Source organism: Chelonoidis abingdonii, chromosome 15 (assembly GCF_003597395.2).
Source record: "Chelonoidis abingdonii isolate Lonesome George chromosome 15, CheloAbing_2.0, whole genome shotgun sequence".
NCBI lineage: Eukaryota > Metazoa > Chordata > Testudines > Testudinidae > Chelonoidis > Chelonoidis abingdonii.
The window spans coordinates 53,329,141-53,353,152 of record NC_133783.1 but is presented as its reverse complement, the minus strand read 5'-3'; the positions used below and the strand labels follow the sequence as shown (position 1 = coordinate 53,353,152).

The following is a 24,012-nucleotide window of genomic DNA, read 5'->3' as shown; positions in this document are numbered from 1 at the left end:
GAAGGTTGATTTTCTTTTTTGGTGGTTTGGATTCTGTAGTTTCTGCAACAGAGTGTTGCTCTTTTAAGTATCAGAGGGGTAGCTTTGTTAGTCTGGATCTGTAAAAGCCGCAAAGAGTCCCGTGGCACCTTACAGACTAACAGACATATTGGAGCATGAGCTTTCGTGGGTGAATATCCACTTCGTCGAATGCATCCGACGAAGTGGGTATTCACCCACGAAATCTCATGCTCCAATATGTCTGTTAGACTGTAAGGTGCCACGGGACTCTTTGCTGCTTTTGCTCTTTTAAGATTTTTAAAAGGATGTTCCACACTTCGTCCCTCTCAGATTTTGAAGGCACTTCAGATTCTTAAACCTTGGGTCGAGTGCTGTAGCTATTTTTAGAAATCTCACATTGGTACCTTATTTGCGTTTTCTCAAATCTGTTGTGAAAGTGTTCTTAAAACGAACATGTGGTGGGTCATCATCTGAGACTGCTATAACATGAAATATATGCAGAATGCGGGTAAAACAGAGCAGGAGACATTCAGTTCCCCCCCCCCCAAGTAGTACAGTCACAAATTTAATTGACAAATTATTTTTTTTAACAAGCTTCATCAGCATGGAAGCATGTCCTCTGGAATGATGGACGAAGCATGGAGGGGCATGCGAATGTTTAACATATCTCGCATGTAAATACCTTGCAATGCCTGCTGCAAAAGTGCCATGTGAATGCCTGTTGTTGCTTTCAAGTGAGGTAAATAATAAGTAGGCAGAAGTATCTTCTATCAATGTAAACAAACTTGTCTTAGCAATTGGCAGAATAAGAAGTAGGACTGAGTGGACTTTTAGGCTGTGAAGTTTTACACTGTTTTGTTTTTGAGTGCAGTTCTGTAACAAAAAAAACGTGCATTTGTAAGTTACATTCATGATAAAGAGATTACACTACACTTCAGTACTTATATGAGGTGAATTGAAAAATACAATTTCTTTTGTTTATCATTTTTACAGTGCATATATTTATAATATAAAAAATATAAAGTGAACACTGCACTTTGTATTCTATGTTGTAATTGAAATCAATATTGAAAAGGTAGAAAAACATTCAAAAATTTAATAAATTTTAATTGGTATTCTATTGTCCTAAGTGCGATTAATCGCGATTAATTTTTTTGAGTTAATCGCATGAGTTAACTGCGATTAATAGACAGCCCTATACTTTATATTAAAACAATATTTTTTTAAAATGTCCTGTGAATTTTGCATATACAGGAAAAATAGAGGCTGCAGCCATATGAAAAAATGGAGAGTAATACATAAGGCTCCAACACTATGGTTCCATCTAGAAATGAATGAGAGAGTTGCTTAGCAAGTCCCACATGGTAGACTCATCACCACGAAAGCTTGACTTCCTGCCAATTTAAGATGTGATGACCTAGAAAGGGTTATGACTGCCCAGATGCTATTGGATTAACACACAAGAAGGAAATTTCTTAACTGTTACCATTTTAAAAAGGAACAGAGTCTGCTTAAATTAAATCTGCCATTTTATAAACATCCAGTGTCAAGAATGCAGGGTGGGCAAATGCACCACTGTATTCTGAACAAGCTGAAAGTGACAGGCACTGCTGGAAGCCCTGTTACGGGAGAATTACAGTAATAGAGCTCTGTGGTTACCAGTGCATGTGTTGCAGTTGAAAGGTTGTGACTGGGTAAGTAAAGCAGCTTTCTGCACAAATAGCACAGCTGGAAAAACACTTTCAAACTATGTGTAACACATTCTTTCTATAGAAATTATACCAAGGATCTTCACCTAGAGGAAAAGAGAGCATCCTGTCATAACGTGTATACATCAGCAAACCTGTTTGCCTGTGATTGGGGATGAGGTAGCTCTGGTATACACAGCTGACAATATTGACGAGCATTCTTACAAAATAGAGACAGAATTTACATGGTCTGTGAGGTGAGCAAGTTGCATATTATCAGAGTGCTGATGGTACGGTACCCCATGTTCCCCAAAACACTCTGAGATACCTTAAAACCACTGAGAAGTCCAGCAGGACCAAAATGGCAATCCAACTGTGGTGTAAATTGTCTTCTGGTTTTCGGATCATGATGCAGGAAAATATTTATGTTCAAGCTTGCTTGGGGTTAAATAGCAACCAAACAATTTCTCAATCACACACTCCGCTTCCCCCTGTAAAAAAAAAAAAAAAAAAAAAAAAAAGTAATTGGCAAAGATTCCTTGTTAATTGATATGGATTAGAAGCGTTCTTATTGAAAATCTAGTTTGAGGATGGTTGCTTTGTTCCCAAGTAAATGGTTTATTATACCTGTCACAAATAATGCCACATGCATATGACTTGCTTTAAAGAGTTGTCACATAATGGAGAGGATGGTAAAAGGCGGCTTGAGGGAGCCTAAAGCAAAATAATTTTTAAAAAACATCCTTACCAGAATCCTGTCAAGGCAACTTGGATGAAAGAGTTTCCAGATTCTTGATGGACCTTCATGCTAATGGGCCTTGAGACACTAGTCCAGACCCTATATAAATAAACTGGAAAATATAAAGGAATTTCTATAACTTTTGTGGGCTAGAGAATTTTTTGTCTTTCTAGATTTCCAGAGAGACACTGTGTACCTGAAAGGATATTTTAAAATGTCTCCAGTTCATTGTGATACAGAATATTTTTTTGTTGTACACATTTTGAGAATGAAATAATTTGGGGATGTATTTGAGAATTTAAAAAAACCTTATTTATAGTTTATAAATAGTGTTGTCAAAATACGCTATATAAAAATTGTGTATTTTGACTCCAGTAAGATGATATGAAAAACAAGAAGCAGCTAATAACTACAAAACCTTTGTTGAGATAGTAGGGTTAACTAAATTTATTCCTACTGTTCATATGAACAACAGATCTCAGAAGCCTACATTGAACAAGTCAATATTTTTATTTTCCTAGTAGTTCCTAAGGAACAGATTAAGGTCCAAGACTATAGAATCTGTTTTCTCATTAGGTGGAAATTGATTTGAGGACTTGAACTACAGAAGCAGATTGCAACTTTGGCAGTTCATTAAACTCTTCAATAAATAGAAATTTGATTCTTTCTTGAATGTTGTATATTTGAGTAAATTACTATTTTAAACATATAGAATTTTTTTCTGCTTTGAGTGTAATGTAATTGATTTGCAATTCAGTCTTAGAAGGTAAAAATCTCCTTCTTTCCCACAGATTGAGTGATCCATTATAAGGATAGGAGGAACATCCAATTAAAAAAAAAAAAACAGAAAAAAATGTCACACATAAAGTAATAAGTGGGTATTTCTTAACTTTTTACAGCTACCATGCGATGTTGCAGACAAAATACATATATTGTGTTTTTTTGACGTTTCCATAGTGCAGATATATTTTCTTTCCAACAGTGTTGGTAGTTTATAGTATTTGTATTTACTTGGGAAAACAAGACCCATATGTGGCATTTGTCAGCATTACCTTTATGACCCATATTACTAAGTCTGGGTAAGGAAATAGGACAAACTATTCTACCATGCAAAAGCATCTGCTCTTTAAGTGATTTTACAATAAAATACATGTAATTGTATCTCTTTGATGGTGTTTGTTTAGTTATAAATTCCTCAAATATACAGTCTGATACCTAAGTTGTATTCATGGCTTTAGATTTAGATTAGTAAAATGTAATAGTTGTAAGAAAGTTATTATGCATGAGATTTTTTTTAATTGTTGATCATGGGAATGATATTGTAGGGTTCATGTACTTTTAAGCTTTGAGTGTTGAACTTCATATTTGTTCTTTTAAAAACCATTTTCTCACATAATCATTTTACTGTTATGTACAGTGAGATTTATGTACTGAACATATTAATTGAATTTAATTTTTTTTTATAATCTGTCTTTACAAATTGAAGTCTGGTTCAGAATAACTAGTGCATCATTCGTTTTCTTAAATACACCGCTACCTCGATAGAACGCCACCCGATATAACACGAATTTGGATATAACGCGGTAAAGCTGTCCTCTGGGGAAGGAGGGGGGTTGTGCACACTGATGGATCAAAGCAAGTTCAATATAACATGGTTTCACCTATAACGCAGTAAGATTTTTTGGCTCCCAAGGACAGTGTTATATCGAGGCAGAGGTATATGTTAACTACTAATTTTCACTATTACTGGTTTTTGTATTTTTTGTCTATGTTTGCCACTTGGTGTCACTGTTTACCACTATATTTCTGAGCCACAGTAGTAAAACTAATAAACGATGTAAATGTCCTTTAGTTGTCTGATTCTGGGCCTTGACACAGCAAATCACTTAATACGTGCTGAACTTTAAACATGGAGGGCCTTCTCTAATCAATTAAGCACTTAAAAATTGGTTTAACTTTAAGCACCTGAGTAGTCCCATTAATTTCTGTTTTAAAGTTAAGAATATTCTGAAGTGCTTTGCTGAAACAGAGTCCAGATGAGGTATTAGAGTATGTGTACTAATGCATAAAATATAATTTATTAGAATTGTTCGCATTTTCATTAGAACCTATGCCAATGCCATTAATCTTTTCTGGCCACAAAATAAAAAGAAAGATAGTAATTGAGCTTGTACAGCATTTAAGAAATAGAGTGTAATTTGTGTACAAGCAATCATGATCCTTTTGTTATTTAGGAAGTAAAGTTGACAATTTATGTGCAGCTGAGGACAACATACAGATGATGTTTTCCTGGCAATTGTGTGTGAGTTTCTAATCCTAATGAGTCTTTCAATAACCTATACACTTTCTCAGTTTTTCCATAGAGGATAATATAATATATATAGATCAAATACACCTTGCTCATAATTATCTCCTATAAAATATCAAGGAGGTTATTTTAAGGGGAAAAGTTCATATTAATTTTGGGCAGAGTTGAAGTTAGATTGATGGGCTGCAGAGGCATCACCTCGTTCCCAGTACACAATGAGTTCACTCCAGTTTCCTTTTTCTTTCTTCTGTGGCATGTGTTAAAGAGAAGGGCTGTAAGAAGGCTGTGGGAGAGACAGAGGGTTGGGAATGTCTGTGGATTGGGCAGTCTTTTATTTTTCATGAAATCATAGACTCATAGGGTTGGGAGGGACTGCAAGGGTTATCTAGTCTACCCCCTGACAAGATACAGGATTTGTTATTTCTAAATCATCCAAGACAGAGGGCTATCCATCCTCCTCTTGAAAACCTCTAGTGAAGGAGCCTCCACAACCTTCCTAGGCAGTCTGTTCCATTGTCCTATTGTTCTTACTGTTAGGAAGTTTTTTCTGAGTTTGAATCTAAATCTGCTATGCTGTAGTTTGAACCCATTGCCTCTTGTCCTGCCTTCTTTGGCAAGGGGTGTATGTATGTGTGTGTATATATGTATTTGTGTGTGGTGTTTGTACTACATGTTAGGGACTGAAATAACCTTTTTTTCTCCTTGTCAATATATCCTTCCCCACTTGGCAAACATTTACTTCATTGTGTTTTTAGTGCGGCACCACTCTTTTTATCTTTGTTTATTCCTTTGTCTGAGAAACATCATCTCTGGTGATATCAGCAGGAATTAATGGTTCTGGGAACAGTATTACAGTAGATAGTGGAGTTCACATATGTCATGTTCTTGTGATCCCAGCAAAACTGCTTTGCTTTTTAAAATGTTTTAGCAAACCAGTTATGGATTTCAAGTATACATTTAAAATTCATGCTTAGACCCTATAGAACAGGGGTCAGCAACCTACGGCCTTTGAAGGAACCCCAGGCTGGCAGTGGGCTGAGACCCTGGCTGGCAGGAGCTGGCGGCTGAAACCCCAGAGCAGGGGCAGGCTGAGCCACTCAGCTGCTGCTCTGGGATTCCCGCTGCTGGCCTCTTTCGAGCCGGGGTCCAGCCGCTAGTCCCACTCAGTGCCCGCTACTAGTCTGGGTGAAGGAACCCCAGGCTGGCAGTGGGCTGAGACCCCGGCTGGCAGGAGCCAGGGGCTGAAACCCCAGAGCGGGGGCGGGCTGAGCCACTCAGCCGCTGCTCTGGGGTTCCGTCTGCTGGTCCCTTGCCAGCCGGGGTCCCCGCTGCAGCCCCACGCACTTTGCTTCTTGTTAGAGTTCCAGCACAGGCCCCCTGCTAGACATGGTCCAGTCCTCTGGCCCTGCTCAGTCACACCAGCCACCAGCTCCACTCACCTCAGCTGCCGATCTGGAGTTCCAGCCGCTGACCTCCTGCCAGCTGGGGTCTGGATCTCCAGCCTTGCTCAGCCTGCTTTCTGGCCTGGAGTCCCAGCAGGCCACTTTGGGCTCTGCTCCTGGCCTTGGATCAGTGCTCTGCAACCCTATCCGCTCTGGCCCACTGTCCCCAGCCTGGGACAGTGAGGGTTGTATATGAGGCAAGAGGGGGTGCAGCTTAGCACCCTCATCTTAAAATTACTTATATCAGACCACGCTGCATTTCACCTTGTGCCTGCCTTCTATCGCCATTTTTTTCCCACAGAGAGTTGAAGAGAACATTTGACAAAATGGCAGCTCCTAAGAAAGCGAAGCTAGATGTCTGATCATTTCAGCCTGCTTGGACAGATGCATTTGGATTTATTGAAAAGAAGCACTTTAGTATTAGTGCTTTCTGTTATGGAAGTGTTATTTGTCGTACATCAAGTCTTCGACATTTTGAAACAAAGCACGAGAGAACCTTTCTTGACGAAGCAGACAAGACGGAAACAATCAAAAAGGCAGTAGCAGCCCATGAGAAGCAAAGCACTGTTTTTAAAAGCTTAAGTGTAAGTAAAAATCAAGCTACAGAAGGAAGTTACAAGTTTGCACAGTGCATTGCAAAAAATGGAAAGCCGTTTACAGATGGAGAATATATAAAAGTTTCTCTCATCAGGTCAGAGATTTTGTTCAATGATTTGCCAAGTAAAGATAAAACCATATCTAGAATAAAAGAACTGTCCATCCCTGCCAGAACAGTTGAGAGATGCATAAGTGAAATAGTAGAAAACATTCAGGAAAAGCAGATGACTGCATTGAAAGATACAGCAGTGTTTAGTGTTGCAGTTGATGAGAGCGTGGATATAACATTTGGCAGTTGTTGCAAGATATTATGCTTCCAATGAAATCCAAGAGAAATTTTGTTGCCTAAATCCCCTGTATGGCACAACAAAAGGGGAAGATATACTGTAAAGTTTTGTAAACCATTTTGAAGAACGAGGACTTGACGTCAGAAAAATATTTTGTGCAACAACAGATGTTGCTCCTGCCATGGTTGGAAAACAGAAGGGATTTGTAAACTTACTTGAAGATCAAATTGGCTGTCCGACAGTCAAATTTCACTGTATCATCCATCAAGAAAACCTGTGTGCTAAAATTTCTAATTCAGAGCTTAATAATGTGATGAATGCAGTAGTGTGAATTGTGAATTCCCTTGTTGCATGATCTGCTTTGACTCACAATTTCAAGCCCTGCTAGAAGAGATGGACAGTGCTTATAACGACATCCCACTTCACAGCAACATTCGGTGGCTAAGTTGTGGCAAGGTTTTGGTGCGCTTTGTAAACTGTTTTGATGCAATTAAGGCCTTTTTGTCGGAAAAAGAACAAAACTACCCTGAACTGGATGATGACAAATGGCTGTGTAAGCTCATGTTTCTAACTGATATCACTGCTAACCTAAACGAACTCAGCCTCTGTCTCCAGGGTGCAGGGCAAACAGTTCTGGATCTTTATGAAGTCTGGAAAGCATTTGTTGTGAAACTAGCAGTTTTTTCCAGGGATATTCAAACTTCTACTTTCCGCTACTTCCAACTCATAAAAGAGCTATTGACACATTGCACTGTCTGTGTCAATGAGATTGGAAAGTACATGCAAGAACTGGAATCAGAATTTTCTGACAGATTTCAAGATTTCCAGCGATTTGGCCCAGTGCTTTCTTTTCTAATTAAACCTGAAAAGTTCAACAAAAGCAACTTGGATTTGTCTGTATTTAAGTGGACGGGTGTTGAAGATTTTGAAATGCAACCCATTCAGTTAAAAAGCTCAGAATTGTGGACATCAAAGTTTGTGGCTCTGCGGAGTGCACTTGAAGCTACCAAGAGAGATATGGGGCCTCTATTCTGACCTGCTGGACGTCCCTGCCAGTGAAATTTAACTGTTTGAAGAAAATTGCGTTTGCAGTGCTTTCAGCATTTGGATCCACATACCTGTGTGAACAGGTATTTTCACACATTAAATCTGTCCTCTGTCCCTCTCCAAGCTGATTAACAACTGATCACTTAGAAGCCTGTGTGCAGCTTAAAGTATCCACATACATGCCAGACATTGGAAAACTCAGCAAGGGCAAGGATCATACTAACCTGATGAGAGCTGCATTTTACTTTAATTTTAAATAAAGCTTCTGAAACATTTTGAAAACCTTGTTTACTTTACATATAACAGTAGTTTGGTTATAGAATATATAGACTTATAGAGAGACCTTCTAAAAAACGTTAAAATGTATTACTGGCATGCAAAGCCTTAGATTAGAGTGTATAATTAAAGACTTGCCACACCACTTTTGAAAGGTTGCTGACCCCTGCTATAGAACATTTCTCATTAGATTATAATAATTTTATGGTCCATATGAATTTGGGCCTAAACCAATTGACGTTCTTCCTTTGATATTAGTTGTGTGAATTGTTTTGACAACTCAGCTGAAAAAATGCAAGTACTTAAACAATAAAATAAAATGTAACAATCCACCACCAACACAACAAAAAACCCAGAATAGACTTTTGATGCTAAGTGCATGATTTGGGTATTGATAATAGAGAGGTTAAATGGGCATAAGCCATTGAAATCTCACTTATACTTTAGCCCGTGTGTACAGGTCAGACTAGATAATCATGATGATCCCCTCTTGCCTTAGATATGAATGAATCCAGTCTATTTCCTTGGGACAGAAAGTTGGATCAGGGAACATTCTGTTACAGAATTATTTCAGTCTTAACATTGTATCTGGACACTCACTGAATTTCAACACATGATTTTTGCTTACTATCACTAAAAAGATGTACACAGCAGATTATTGATGAGGTTGTAATGATGGAGTGAGTACAAGATGAAGTCTTTATGTAAGGCTTGAACCCCAAATTTAGATCTAACAAGGTTATTGGCTGAGACATTCTGACACTTAGGTACTAGACCAGAAAAGACACTGCAATCTTGCTAGAGTTATTTCCTCTGCTATAAAAGCATATTCTTTTCATTGTATGTTTAATCTATATGTATAGTTATTGATTATAGTGGCACCGGGTAGCAGTTCTATTATAAACCACAGTTTGTAACTTAGCTGGAAAAATTGGCTTCAGGCTGAAACTTGACAGTCACCAGCCTGAGAGCAATTTTTTAAAACACCTTTCCAAAAACCATCCATTCAGCCATTATGGGGGTTGTAGCAGAAAAACAGCACACAGTTGTTGTGTGGCTTTCAGAATCACAGCATATCATCTGTTTGATTTGTAAATGTTTAGGTACAGGAAAGAGATTACTTGTTCAAGTAAGGGGAAAGCTCCTCACGTGTTAAGTGTGGAGTTAAGTTCAGCCAAAATGCTGATTGCATTGTGTGCAGTAAGAGGTTGCTTTCTTCTGACACCTAGAGTAAGAATAACCCAAATATTTACATATAAACTAACATTCCCATGAGCCAATTCCTTAATATACATATTAGATTTTCAAAAATTTATAGCTTTGTATATTTGATTATGGTAGATAGGATGGTTCTGTCACGCCAAGGAGTCCAAATCCCAGCCAGGAGAAGTGAGGCAGCACAATGCCTGGGAGCAGCCCATCCTGGATGCATGCTTGTATAAACCAAACTTATCATGAGATAAAGCCCTGAAATTTGGACGTGTGTTTCTCTGCTTGTACAATAGCATGTAGAATTTTTTGTCATGGCTTAATAGAAGTAATTGAAAATGACAGGCTCAATGTCTTTGTTATCTGAACTATTGTTCATATTTGTAATTGGATAAGTTTCCTAACTCTAATTAGAATTGAATGACTAATCCTTTTTTCTAGATTTTTATCACAACTCACCTTGCTCATTAAATTAGAGTATCAAAAGATCTTAATGTGAAAGAAAAGGAAGAATTCAAAGAATTGTTATAATCAGTATTATTCAAATGTTTAAGGATAGCATTCTTAAAAGCAAAGTTGTTTTCTGATGTTAAAAGTAGGTGGAGATGGAAGATATTTTTCTCTAGTGCCAATAACGATCTTTACTTAATTTCTTAATCAATAGAACCCCTGTTACCTGAAACTATTAGGGATACAGGAAATATTATAATGGAGGGCAGTCCCTGAATACTGACTTCAAAGCATGCTGCTTATAACTAATGCACTGATTTCCTGCAGTGTCAGCCAGCTTTGGAGAAGGTAGCCATTGGTCTAGCCAGACCTCTTATCGAGAATTCTCAGGGGTTTTGTCCAGGTTCTGGGTAACTGAGGCCCTGTTCCATAACCAAATGAAGACAACTGAAATAACACTAACATTAACATTCATTATATTTTTCTGGTTTAATACTTTAAGCAGTCTTTTTCAAGGAATTGACACCTAATTCTTAGAATTCTCAATTAACTGTATACCCCCTCTAACTAACTTTAAGTCTTAACACACTGGTGAACCTCCAGTTGTATGTCACTTTGGATGCAGACCAATTTTTAGTGAGCCAACACTCTGCTCCCATAGAAAATGAGAGAACTACACTGAAACACTCTTAGCAGCCTTTGCCCTAGGGTTCAGTAATTTCTCACGGCTTGGAATAAAGCTTTATCTCCCAACTGTCCAGGTTAGAGAGACTTATCACTTTCCTCAGTTTCACCATCAAAGTGGTTTAATAATGTAACTGTCCTGGAATATCTATCTGCCATCACTTTTTACAACAAAAGTTGTATTGCGTGACTGATGATACCAAAACCAGAATAAGATATCTAAGATCACCAAATAATTCATTGTTCCCTAAACAAAAAGAAAAACCAGTCACTCAGTATGGACAATAACTGACATAAGGTGAATAGTGCAAACTGTGCCACCTTTCTAGCAAAGCCCTAAAAATATTTAGTCTTGAAACATTAACATTTTAAAGTTTCCTCTTGTCTGTAGAACATAAAATCTTAAAAAAAAAAATCATGCCTGTGATTATAAACATCTTTTCCTGTGGGTGGTTTTAAAATACTTGTCATTAAACAACAAATTTCTCTTGCAATAAACAGCTACCAAAATGTTAGAATAAGGTGTTTTTTTCCTGCTAAAACAGTAGATTTCTGAGTGTTGCTTTTGGCAGCTCTGTAGAAGAATCTGTAAAATATTTTATATTCAACTCGGTTTTTTTTCATAAAGCACTCTGTGCTGCATTTCCTCTGAGAAACAAGGTGCCACAGGATTCTCTGCTGCTTTTACAGATCCAGACTAACACGGCTACCCCTCTGATATCTGAGAAACATGTGCACTATGGCACTGGCAAACACTAAAATTTGTTTCCCCAGATGTAACATAGTATAATATCAGAGGGGTAGCCGTGTTAGTCTGGATCTGTAAAAGCAGCAGAGAGTCCTGTGGCACCTTATAGACTAACAGACATTTTGGAGCATGAGCTTTCATAGGTGAATACCCACTTCGTTGGATGTCCGACGAAGTGGGTATTCGCCCATGAAAGCTCATGCTTCAAAACGTCTGTTAGTCTATAAGGTGCCACAGGACTCTTTGCTGCTTTTTTAGTATAATATATACTGTAACATAATGTACTGAAGTGTTATGTACCTTGATATAAAATTACCCAGGTTAGACCAAATAGCAGTATGATTTTTCTCCATGGTAATGTATAGTATATCTTTTGCTACCCTTTTATGACTAAACAGCATCTGAAAATTTGGTATGTCTTCCTTTCATTTTGTGATTCATACAGTATTCTTTTCTGTGTCGAGTGCAGAAATCTACCTTTTCTTCCTTGAGCAAATATAACATTTTTAATGTCAGTGGCTTTCCTTGTTATCTAAATTATGCCTCAAGCTTCTGATAAACATAAAAGTCAGCATACTGTCAAAATGAGCAATCTTGACATCTATAATTAAACCATTCTAATTTCTTCAGTGTAGAGCTTTTAATACCTTTGCCTAACAGACTATACAACTTACATATGTTTGTTTGTAAAACAGGCCCTGATTGTTCTTTGAACGTTCCTTCCACGGAGTCTTACTGGATTCTACCAAATGTAAAGCCATTCAGTCCTTCTGTAGGTCGGGCTTCTCATAAAGCAGTTCTACATGGAAAATTTATGTGGGTGATTGGTGGATATACCTTTAACTACAGTTCATTTCAAATGGTATTAAAGTAAGTGATTCCCCCTTTGTTATTCTTTGTGGAATTGATCTTTGCTAGGTAAATAACATTCCATTGAATTACTGTCCTACATTTGCATGAAAGCTTTATCAATCTATTCTAAAGGAATCTTATTAATTAACATTTTCTGTGATCTAGTCATATTTTTTTAATTGCTGAGAATTAAAACAATGTAAACAATATTAGTTCATGACACTGGCACTTTTTTATAACAGTTGCTGTTATCCTAAATATTTTAAAGCACAAAAGAGTATTTGCAGTGTGACAAACTACTCTCACTTGCATGTATTGTTTGTAAATATTATACCTAGAATGCTTTTTGCATTGTAAGTTAGTTATATTAAAATAGACTTATTATAATTAATGTTAATGTGAATTTAGTTGCTATTTTATTGTTTATATAGCTTTCCAAAGTTCTCTAAGAAAGATAGATTGCTGCCCTGAAGAACTTGCAATCTAAATAGAAAAATAAATCAGACATGGGGTGGGGTAATACATATAACATGCAAATATCTTTTTTCACCAATTTTTGCATAGCTTTCTTTGCATTCCTCGTCTCTCTTTTGTCATCTGTCCTCAATCCATACCTTCCTCCTTAGTTATATGTGTTATATCTCTTCTTTCCCAATTCTGTCTTCCTGTTCTTTTATCCCCTTTCTACTCTTAGCAGACTTCATTATGTTAAGTCCTGAATGCCCTCAACTCCCATTGAAGTTAATAGGAATTAAGGTCAACCCCACAGGAAGTGCTCAGCACTTCATAGGATTGAACCAATATTACTTGGGCTAAGTGGTAGTGGTTTACTACATGAAGATGTTAATATGAAAAAAAGGAGTTAGCCAATCAGAAATTTTAATGAGACCTATTTTGCCAACTCTCATGATTTTATTTCAAGTCTTGTGATATTTGATGTTTTTCTTAAAACACCAATTTCTAGAGTCAAGTGATTATATGATAAATTTGGCTTTTATTAAAAAAAATACATTTCTGGCCCCCCTCGTTGCAGGGACAGCCTCCCTCAGATCCAGCCTATTGGCCATATTGGACACCCTGGTCACAATACCCTCCCCTCGAAACCCACACTTGCTGTGAGGGCTCCTTTCCTTGCCTCACTCTTAAGAGATCCTTCTGGCAGGTGTTTGGGTCTGGTGGTGAAGGAGGAACTCTTTTTTTAGTCCAGTACCAGCAGTGCTGCCATAACTAGCAAGATTTCCCTCTTCATCTCTGGATGAGGCGGTGATTACAGCATCTCCTTTCCCACCGAATGACTTTAGAAAATTGTGGATTGTCAGAGGGGAACTCCAGATTCCCCTGGGAGAGATTCAAGACCTCCCCAACACAAGTTGCTTGATATATCCTCCACGCTTTGGGACTGGTGAGAATTTCATTACCGATTAACAAAGCTATTCTGGAGCCTTCTAGCACAGTGTGGCACAGCTACCCCTAAAGGGGCTGAAAAGTTCTACTACATTCCTGCCAAGAGTTCTGAGTTCCTGTTATCTCACCCTCCTCCAAACTTCTTTGTAGTGCAGGCTGAGACTGAAATCGCCAAACAACAACATCCTCTATCCACACCAGCTGATGAAGAGGGCAAACATCTGGAACTTTCGAGAGACAAGGTATTTTCTTCTGCTAACCTGCAATTCAAGACAGTGAATTATTAGGCATTACTAGCCAAACATGGCTTCCTGAATCACAGTAAATTCAAGGAATTTACTGATAGCCTGCCACAGCACACCAGGCTTATTTCTGGGGCATATTGAAGAAGAGAAGCTGGTGGCCAGAACAGCCTTCCAATTGGCAGTGGATGCAGCAGATACCTCCTCCAGGGCCATGTCTATGGCCATAGTCATGTAGGGAGTCTTGGCTCTATTCTTCTGGTTTCCCCAGGGAGGTACAGAACACTATTGAAGACGTCGCTTTCAATGAATCTTTTTAACCAGAAGATGGATGAATTGCTGCATACGCTTGAGGATTCCAGGGCCACCCTTCGCGCGCTGGGCATCTACACTCCTGCTCTGAAGTGAAAATTCCACTGCCAACTACTCACTCGGTGCTATAGGTCTCCTCAATTCTATTCTGAGACTTTAAGAGTCTCTGAGGAAACATCAAAAGACACAGTGGTCTTGCCTCCCAGGGCCCCCCCTCGCAGGCTTCGATGTCACAGCTGCCAAGAGGAATTTCTGATGCACACCTGAGAGCAGCCAACCACTGTGTCTACCAGCTCACAACCATCCTACTTCCTTTGGGGGTCATTTAGCACTCTTTTGCCATGCTAGGAATACAATAACAATGGACAGATGTGTGTTGAACATCATCCACCATGGCTATACGATCGAGTTTATCATTCTAACTCTTCCAAGGCCCCCCTCCCTGACCTCTTCAGGGACCACTTGCACAACAGCATTCTCGCTCAAGAGGTGAACTCTTCTTTCAAAGGAGAGCGATAGAACATGTTCCCCCAGAATATCAGAGAACAGGATTCTACTTATCTTACTTCCAGTTACCCAAGAAGAAAGACGTGGACCAGTCCTCAATCTCTGGCACCTCAGTTGCTTCATCCACAAGCTCAAGTTGCATAGTGATAGTGATGCCTGGAGAAGGGCATGTAGTATATGGCTCTCGATATGAAGGACGCTTACTTTCACAAGGTTTATCTGCCCCACAGACATTTCCTGAGATTCACAGTGGGTACCCACAATTTCCAGTACAGAGTGCTCTCATTCGGTATAGCCACCACTCCCAGAGTATTCATCAAAGTTATTTCCATCATAATGGCTTATGTCAGATGTTATGGTGTCTTCACTCCTTCCCACAGCCCATCAAAGATTCATCAGTGATATGTATGTTTAGAGGTTTCTTTTCTTCCTTTCTCCCCAGGCAAGAATCCCAGGTGTCAACCTCCATGTTACTCAACCTTCTTTGTTTCCTCAGAGTCAGCATCAATGTACAGAAATCTATCGTAGACCCCACACAGTCTTTGGACTTCATAGAAGCTACCTTAAGTTCAGTCACAGCATGAGCTTCCTTACCAGCAGACGAGGTCCAGGCAATGATCAGCATCATAACTCACATCGTGAACTATTCATATGTACCAGCCAGGACTTGCCTGTCCCTCCTCAGCCACTTGGCCTCATGTAATAATACTGTAAACATACTATTGTAACAATACTATGCCACTATTAAACATATTTGTATGCATTAATGAACAGGATATGAATCATGAAATACAGAGTTGGCTAAATGGATCCTTGTAATCATAATTTTACTTGATGATATATGCCTATAAAATGACATTTTTCTGATTTTCATAATTCCATACTAGAATATTGAAGCCCAAAACAAGATAAAACATTCAGAAAAATAGGGATTTTATGTCTAGTATGTATAATGCAAGAAAACTACATGTCCAAAAAGTGTCCAAACCCAGCATTTTGTTCTAGATAATAAAATGTTTACTTCTCTGTTTCTTTTAGCTATAATTTAGACAGCAACATATGGAATGTAGTACCTGTATCAAAAGGACCTCTCCAGAGATATGGACACAGTCTTGCTTTATATCAGGTTGGGATACTTTTAATATTTTAATTCATTCTTTCATGCACAATGTTAATGATCATATATTGTGCAAATGGCAGTCTGAAATTGAAAATGTGATTAGCCATAAATTTTAAACTGTGAGGATAATCTCATTTCTAGTTTTACACTTGTGCCATAGGCTTCTTCAGTCCTTACTTAGAAAGATTATTGTACCATTTCTTAATGTAGATGGTTACTCAGTTTTCAAGCTGACCCTGAGCTCTGAAAACTGAGACTGAGTAAAACAGTACAATATAGGAGCTTATGGTTTTGTGTGATTTGAACTGTTGACATGAGAAGTACACTTTTTTTGTTCATTTACTTATTTCAGTTTCACTGTCGTCTAATTAGCACATGCAGGGCCATAGCTGTATTAAAAAACTAAAATTGCAGTACGGTAGTATGTACTGTAAGATGTATAGGTAAACTGAACTGTCAGTCTTGCTGCTATGGCAGAATCTCTGGAAAAACTGAAGCAAGTCCTAGAGGTGAAAGCTGTTGTGCTACTTCCCTGAAGGTAAATTGAAAGACTTTTTTTAAATTAAAAAACCTGTTTAACATTAACAGAATATAGTTGCAGAGTTGATACTTACAATTAAACACAATTTTTAAAATCAGATTTTCTTTGAGACATCTCCAACTTTTAAAGCACCGTAAGGTATTCAGGAAATGCAGTGTAATTCTTTAGGTAGCTTTAAATGTTAGCAATCTTATTGGCTCTTGCAGGAAAAACACAGAACCTTGAATTTAGGTCCTGATGTATAAAAGGGTTTCCAGTTCAGTTGACTTAAGACTAAATGTCCTAACCATTATCTCCTGTCATCACTGCTGTTGGCCAATGTGAACTTTTCAGATAGTGACCACTCTAGTAATAAGTGATTTAATAAATGCTTAAACAAATAATTTAAGGCTTCTAAATTTCACCTACAAATTCTTTTCTTGGGCTATTTCAGTTGCATCTGTTTTAAATGTTCTTTTACCAGCAATATGTAGAAAAATTAAAAAAGCATTAATTATTGTAATAAAATGAACTTGTTGATAACATGGGGATCTATTTCTACCTTGTTGATAACATAGAGATCTATTATCATCAAGATCTGGACATACAGCTCTTGATGATGATAATGAGAGCTATAGGCACACATCTGAAAAGATATTATTCAGTGAAACCAAATTTATTGATAATTAATATCTGCAATTAGTGAACATACAGGACCAGCAGTATAAAACAGATGATTAAATAATCAATTGTGAAAATAATGCGGGCCAAATGAGTATTCACATGTGAGTAAGATGAAAGAATTTCAGTTGAACTATATTTAAAACGTACAGACTTTTAAAAATCTTTTAAAATCTTTCTAGGACAAAGTTTGATTATTTATGTTTTGAGATCTTCAAGAAATTGAACAACAGGAACATAATTTATTGCAGAAGAGCATTATATAGTATCTGAAGGTGGCAGCTTTGAGCTGTGGACTAGTCATTGTATAACACTTTTTATTTAAGAACAAAAATATCCACAGAAAGTAGTGATTAGATTAAGTTTTAAACTTGAACTCCTGAGATTTTAAAGTCTCTCTCCAGACCAAAGTGAGAGGATAGGAGCCAGTGTAGCCTGATTGTGGTGCAAAGTAAATTGAAGATATATAATTGACTCTGTGGAGAATGAAATAACTTACTGTGCCATTCCTTAGAAAGCTCCTTTAGTTAAAGTTGAAGGGCTGAAATGTTTTATCCTGGAAGGAAAAAGATCAGAAGATTCCCACTGATGTATAGTTATATAAAGTGCCCTAGACATTTTTATATATTTATAGACAGGAAAGCATAGAAGCATTCTTGCTTTTAGACCCATCTAAAGTGTTACATGACATTATCTTAAACACCTCTTCTCATGACCAAACTGGCTATTAGGAAGTTGTTCGTCTCTCTCTGCATGGCATTGAGGCACTACCATGAAGAAGACTGCATATAGTTCCAAACACCTCAATAATAGAAGAAAATCAGCAAACTGGAAGGAATTCATAGAAGAAAAATTATTAAGAGCCTTGATGGAATAGTTTCTGACATTAGAGAAATAAATATGGATATCTGCGCTAAATGATGAATAAGGGGAGTGTTAGAGGATAAAGTTAGACAATACCGTCGTTTCTTGCATATCCCTAGGCATACAGGAAAATGCAGTTTCACTGAAAATGAATATGTGGTTGGTGATAGTACTTCGATTTCTAGTGATCTGGTAGTCACATGACACAATTTTCCATCATAATTGGCACTACTGTTGGCAGTTTCAAGACAATCAAAAAATAAAGGGGATTAAGATTGAATTCTGAAGGAATAATCTATCCAGAACAAGGATGAAACATATGGGTAGGGTGATGTAAGAATGACTATAGTGGTATTGCTCTTTGTATAGACAAAGAACTTCAGTATTCAAGCCAGTCAATTTGATGCTTGCAGAAACACTAAATTCACACCCCTCCACTCCAGATGATATTAATTTAATAAGTAAGGTTTTATCAAAGAAAGCTAATTCTCTTGATTGGTTTGTTCTAACTTGTTGGTATTGATGTTGAGACCATATAGCCCTTCAAATATGGTTTCACTGATTTGATCAAGAGCTGTTCCTAGAATTAAAAAAGAGTAGGTTCTGTATTTGCTTTAATACCACTTAGGCAAAATTATTTTATCAGCTGGTTCATTGTGGCCATTAAATGTATGCATGCATGCTTGTAGGCTATTATAATTTACTCTAGAACACTTACATAATGCTTCAAAGGTCATTTCTCACTGTTTCTGTTAGCCTCTGATAGCAAGAGGTAACCACAGGTCACATGGTTTAATTCTGTGCATCTTTCGGTTACTTACTATACATCCACAAGTTGGTTTCTTGTTTTGATCTATACAGTATCTTAGGAGTGATTGAGAGCTAGATAAAATGAACCATCATACACATACTGTACAGAGGTTAGAAAAGTCTCTTATTGGCCCACAACTGATTTATTCAAAGTTTTTCTTCAGTTCAGGAGACCTCAATCATGGTTGAGATTTTTCAAAATCCAATGTATTGTTATATTCTTATTGGTTCGTTAGCATAATACTGTTTTGGTAATCATTTCCAGGAGGCCTAAAAGCAGATAATCTATACTTAATACATTTTTATATAGTTTTAGTTTATTATTCCTTTCAATATATTTAAAATATGTGCAATTCAAATACTAGTTCTTCGTTGAGTGCTTGCAGATGTCCATTCCATTGTAGATATTTGTGCGCCCCAAGCACAATTGCTGGAAATGTTTTCCTTAGCAATGTCTGTTGGGTCGGTTCTAGTGCCTCTGGCATTGCATGCTCATAGTGTCAGTATAAGGGCCTGACGACCCTGCTGTCTTTCAGTTCCCTCTTACCTCCCATGACAGTTGCTGAAACACTGGTTGCTCAGCCAGTCTCTTCCATTAGTGGTTCTCTATCTAGTGTGCACTGTAAATAGACCCTCCAGAAGTGGAGGGGCTCCCTAACTGGACCTGTTTGCCACCAGACAGAACAGAAAGTATCATCAGTTCCGCTCTCTCCAAGGCCTCAGCAGGGGCGCCCTTTCCAATGTCTATCTTCTGTCATGGGTGGGAGATCTAATGTATGCATTCCAGCTGATTCAGCTTATCAGAAGAGTCCTGTCGAAAATCAAGAGGGGCAAGGCGTGAGTCATTATGATTGCCCAGTGTGGCCTCACCAGCATTGGTTTGGCATGCTCATGCATCTGGCCATGATTGTTCTATGGCCACTGCCCAGCCACTCAGACCTATTCTCACTGGACCGTGGTTTGCTCCTGCACTCAAACCTTCTCTCTCTCCACCTCACAGCTTGGCTTCTGCGTGGCTGTACCTGGAGGAGCAGGCCTGCTCTAGTCAGGTACAGCAGGTTCTCTTGGAAAGTAGAAAGCCCTCCTCCAGAACGACTTACCTGGCAAAGTGGAAGCATTTCTCCAGCTGGGCATCGGAATGTAGCATATCAATGTCGGGGAGCTCAGGGCAGTGCATTTCTCTCTCATTTATGAGGGAAATCCATCTTAGTCCTTAGATAACACAATGGCCATGTTTTACATGAACAAGCAGAGAGGGGCGTGTTCTTCTCCACTCTGTCAGGCAACGGCCAGTCTTTGGATGTTCTGTGTCGGTCATGACAGCATGTTAGAATTTCCCATCTTACTGGGGTCCATCATCGGCTGGCAGATTGCCTCAGCAGGTCTTTCTCCTCTCACCATGAGTGGTCTCTCCATCCAGATATTGGGAGAGACGTCTTCTGAAAGTGGAGACTCCCCGGTAGACCTGTTGGCCACTCAATCCAACAGGAAATCTCACCAGTTCTGCGCCCTCAAGGGCCATGGCCAGAGGTCCCTCAGAGACTCATTCCTGTTACCTTGGACTCAGCATCTGCACTGTGTGTTGCCACCCATCCCACTCATTCACAAGGTGCTGATGAAGATCAAAGAGGACTGAGCCCAAATCATCCTCATAGCTCTGGCATGGCCCAGACAGCACTGGTTCTTCTCTCTCCTGACCGTATCGGTGGAGATGGCTCTCCAGCTCCCATTGTATGCAGGCTTAATATCCAGGGATTACAGGTGAATGCTCCACCTGAACTTCCCATCACTACACCTGATGGCCTAGAATCTCCATGGGTGAATCCAGAGGAGCAGTCTTGTTCAGAGCAAGTCCAAGAAGTCCTGGTACCATCTGCCAGGGCGAGTTACCTGGCTAAATGGAAGGGGTTCTTTATCTGGTGCTCACATTGATAAGTCCTGCTGCTGCAGTCCTTCCTGCAACTTATCCTGGACTATCTACTCGAATGGAGACAGCTGGAGCTTCCTCGCTCCATGGTTAGGGTGTATCTGACAGCCATGTCAGCCTTTCTTCCCAAGGTTGACAACCATTTCATCTTTTCCCATGACATGGTGGTCAGGTTCTTCAAAGGTCTAGAGAGTGTGTACGCACAGATCAGAGACCCCCACTCCTGTGTGAGATCTAAAGCTGGTCCTGTCAAAGCTTACAGGTCTTCCATTTGAACCACTGGCAACATGTTCACTGCTACACTTCTCTTGGGAAGTTGCCTTCCTGGTAGCAATCACCTTGAGCTCTCATCTCAGAACCCCTGTATGTGGTCTTCTTTAAGGACAGGTTCAGCTATGCCCACACCCTTCATTACTCCTGAAAGTGGTGCCTCAGTTCCACTGCAGTCCAGCAATATTTCTACCGGTGTTCTACACTAAACCGCATGCAGGCAGAGAGGAACAATGGCTTCGCTCCTTAGATGTATGATATACCCTGGTGTTCTACCTACAAAAGACCAAACCATTCCACAGATCTATCCAGCTATCACAGAAATGATGAGAGGCCTCCCTGTTTCAGCACAGAGAATCTCCTTTGTGTATCAACACATGCTACATTCTTGTGAATGTTTCATCCCCAACTAATCCAATGCTGTACTCTACAAGGTCTCAAGCCTCCTCTGCTGCCATTCTGACACAGGTGCCAATTCAGGACATATGTAGGGTGGCAACCAGGTAGCATATGGAGTGATGTGGAGAGCGTCTGATGACTAAGGCTATGATTTAGTCACTGAGGTCAGAGACCTTTGTGACTTCAGCCTGTGGCAGTAGGGAGCTGCAGGGTACCCCTGCTCATGGGTGGCGGGGGCCTCTGGAGCTGCAGATGATGGGGGAACCCCACAGCTCCTGGCAGCAGGGGAACCCCAGAGCTCTCTGCTGCCATGGGCAGCCAGGGGATCCCCAGAGTTGCAGGCAGTGGGGGGACCCCACAACTCCTGGCTGCTATGGGTGGCAGAGGGATCCCTGGAGGTGTGGGTGGCAGGGGTACCCTGCAGCTCCCAGCTATAGGTGGCAGGGGGTGTGGGGACACGCAGATCCCCATTTTGTGTCAGATATTTTTAGTAAAAGTCACAGACACGTCACTGCTTCTGTGAGTTTTTCTTTATTGCTCATGACCTGTCCGTGACTTTTACTAAAAATATTCATGACAACATCTTATCCTTACTGGTGACACACATTGTTTGGTAAGTAGGCAACTATACTCTGTAATAGCTGGTGTTTGATTAGCCTTAAGATGCAGCCCCATATAGAGTGTATTGCTCTAATCCAATGAGAGGTGATGAACGATGGATAACAGTTATAACTCTGGAAGAGAAATCTTGGCCAAGAGTTGATAAGGATAAAAGGCATCTTTGGCCCCTGCAGTTTTCTAGATATCTAGAAGCAACTGAGGATCCAGTAAGATCCCTGAGTTCAGAGTCTGAGTTACAAAAGGTGGGCAGTCTCCCTTGATGAAGGGAACTGTCATCACCTCTGCCAGTCCTATTAGTTGTTTTTCCCCAACCTACCAATATTAACTCAGACCTGTTTGGAAGAAACCTTATCCAGATGGTACTCATCCAAACCCCAATCTGTGCAAGACACAAAATGAATTGATCATCCATACCAAGCTGGTTCAGTGAGAGATCAGAGAGACATAGTTCTCAGGATATGACTACCATGCAGCTGAGAGGTGTGAGTGCAGCTCAGGTACATATCTGAGCTAGTGTTGGTCTAGCTACATCATAGCTACCTTGAGTAATAATAGCAGTAAAGCTGCAGCAGTGTGGGCAGCTGCTACTCAAGTATGTACCAGAGTTCCCAGGTGGGCAGAGCTAGCCTCAGCGGCTGCTTGTGTTGCTGTGGCTTCAGTGCAATTGTTACTTGAGCTATCAAGCTGCAGTCAGACCTCCTGATTGCAGTATAGACATACCCTTAGTGTTTACACAGACATAAATGACACTGCAGCACATACCTACCAAGAACATCTAATCTTATGCATAGATGTTTTCCATTTGAGATATTTTACAGTCTTTTTTTAATACGCTGTCTTAGGGGATTGCCATATCATGATGTCTTTCCTGGTATGTTCAGGAAAAGGCCTCAAACCCATCTATAGTAGAAGCATGCTGTATAATAATTTCCCTGGGTCATCCTCAATCATCTTTGATCTGACAGCTCTGAAACTATGCTACTGATCAGGTGAACTTCTTAGAATCATTTGAATTGTTAGGTGAAACAGTTCACATGTTCACTTCTTGTTCACATTCCATGGTTCACACCTGTTTGTGTGTTCTTTTTTCCCAGCTGTCAGCATTTTAGACTTGTGGAACAGCTAACTAATCAGAATAGCTATACCATAACAGCTTGAGAGGATCAATCCCACAGTGGCATTTTGGAAGAAAGTATGTACAGATTCTCTGCCCCATTCCATTCCTTTTTGCTGACCCAAGTGGTGCAAAAAGGAGTGGAAACCACATGCAAGCTCCTAAGCATGGGAGAGTCTCCAGTGGGTAGAAAGTCAATGTTGCTTGTGCATGGGGCATGTTGGAGAGTGGCTGTAACTATTGTGCTCTGACCATCCACAGCTGATATTTAGTCTCTTGGGGGGTTGCTAGCCAGCTGGCAGGAACTTTAACTTAAGCCAGGTCTGTGGCAAAGAATCACAGAGATGTAACCAGTTGTGTGAGAGCCCAGTATTCCAGGTGCAGACTAGAATCTGCCCTGGTATGGTCCAGGACTGTTGTGAATGTGTTTTCAGGGGTAGCTTGGGAATAGATATTCTGGCTGGGTCTCTGGCCCCTAGATCCTAGTGTCTGGCTGCTGATTTCTGTCTGGATAGACGAAGTAGGGGGGTCACTGTGGTTGCCTCCACCTGCTACTCCTTGGCTGGGAGAAGAGGACTCTGGCCCTGGCTGTGGACCCCTGGTTACTGTTTATAGGCCTCTGTGGTCAGGTGGAGATGGTTAGAGTATTGACTAGTATCATAGCCATTGTACTGAGTTTGCGGTCACAGGTAGGTTGGAGAACTACACTCTCCAGCCTTCATCTCTATATCAGAGTCCTCTTGGCTGGGAGCCTACTCATAGATGTTTGACAGAGAGTGGCCTTGCTTATCCATAAATAAACAGCCTACAGAGACAGAAGAACAGGAAAAAAGACTGCTAAAAACAATCTCCTGGTCAAAACAGAAGATTTTAACATATCCATGTGGTCCTGAA

At 39.7% G+C, this 24,012-nt stretch overlaps 1 protein-coding gene across 2 annotated transcripts in view; it reads left to right on the top strand.

Annotated features, from left to right (window-relative positions):
• The window catches only part of ATRNL1 (attractin like 1), a 1,085,315-nt gene that overhangs the window by 132,892 nt on the left and 928,411 nt on the right, over positions 1-24,012 (top strand). For both annotated transcript variants that reach the window (XM_075072516.1, XM_075072517.1), the window contains exons 6-7: positions 12,171-12,345; positions 15,831-15,918. In XM_075072516.1, coding sequence (XP_074928617.1) covers positions 12,171-12,345; positions 15,831-15,918 — 263 coding nt within the window. The remainder of the gene's footprint in view (positions 1-12,170; positions 12,346-15,830; positions 15,919-24,012) is intronic.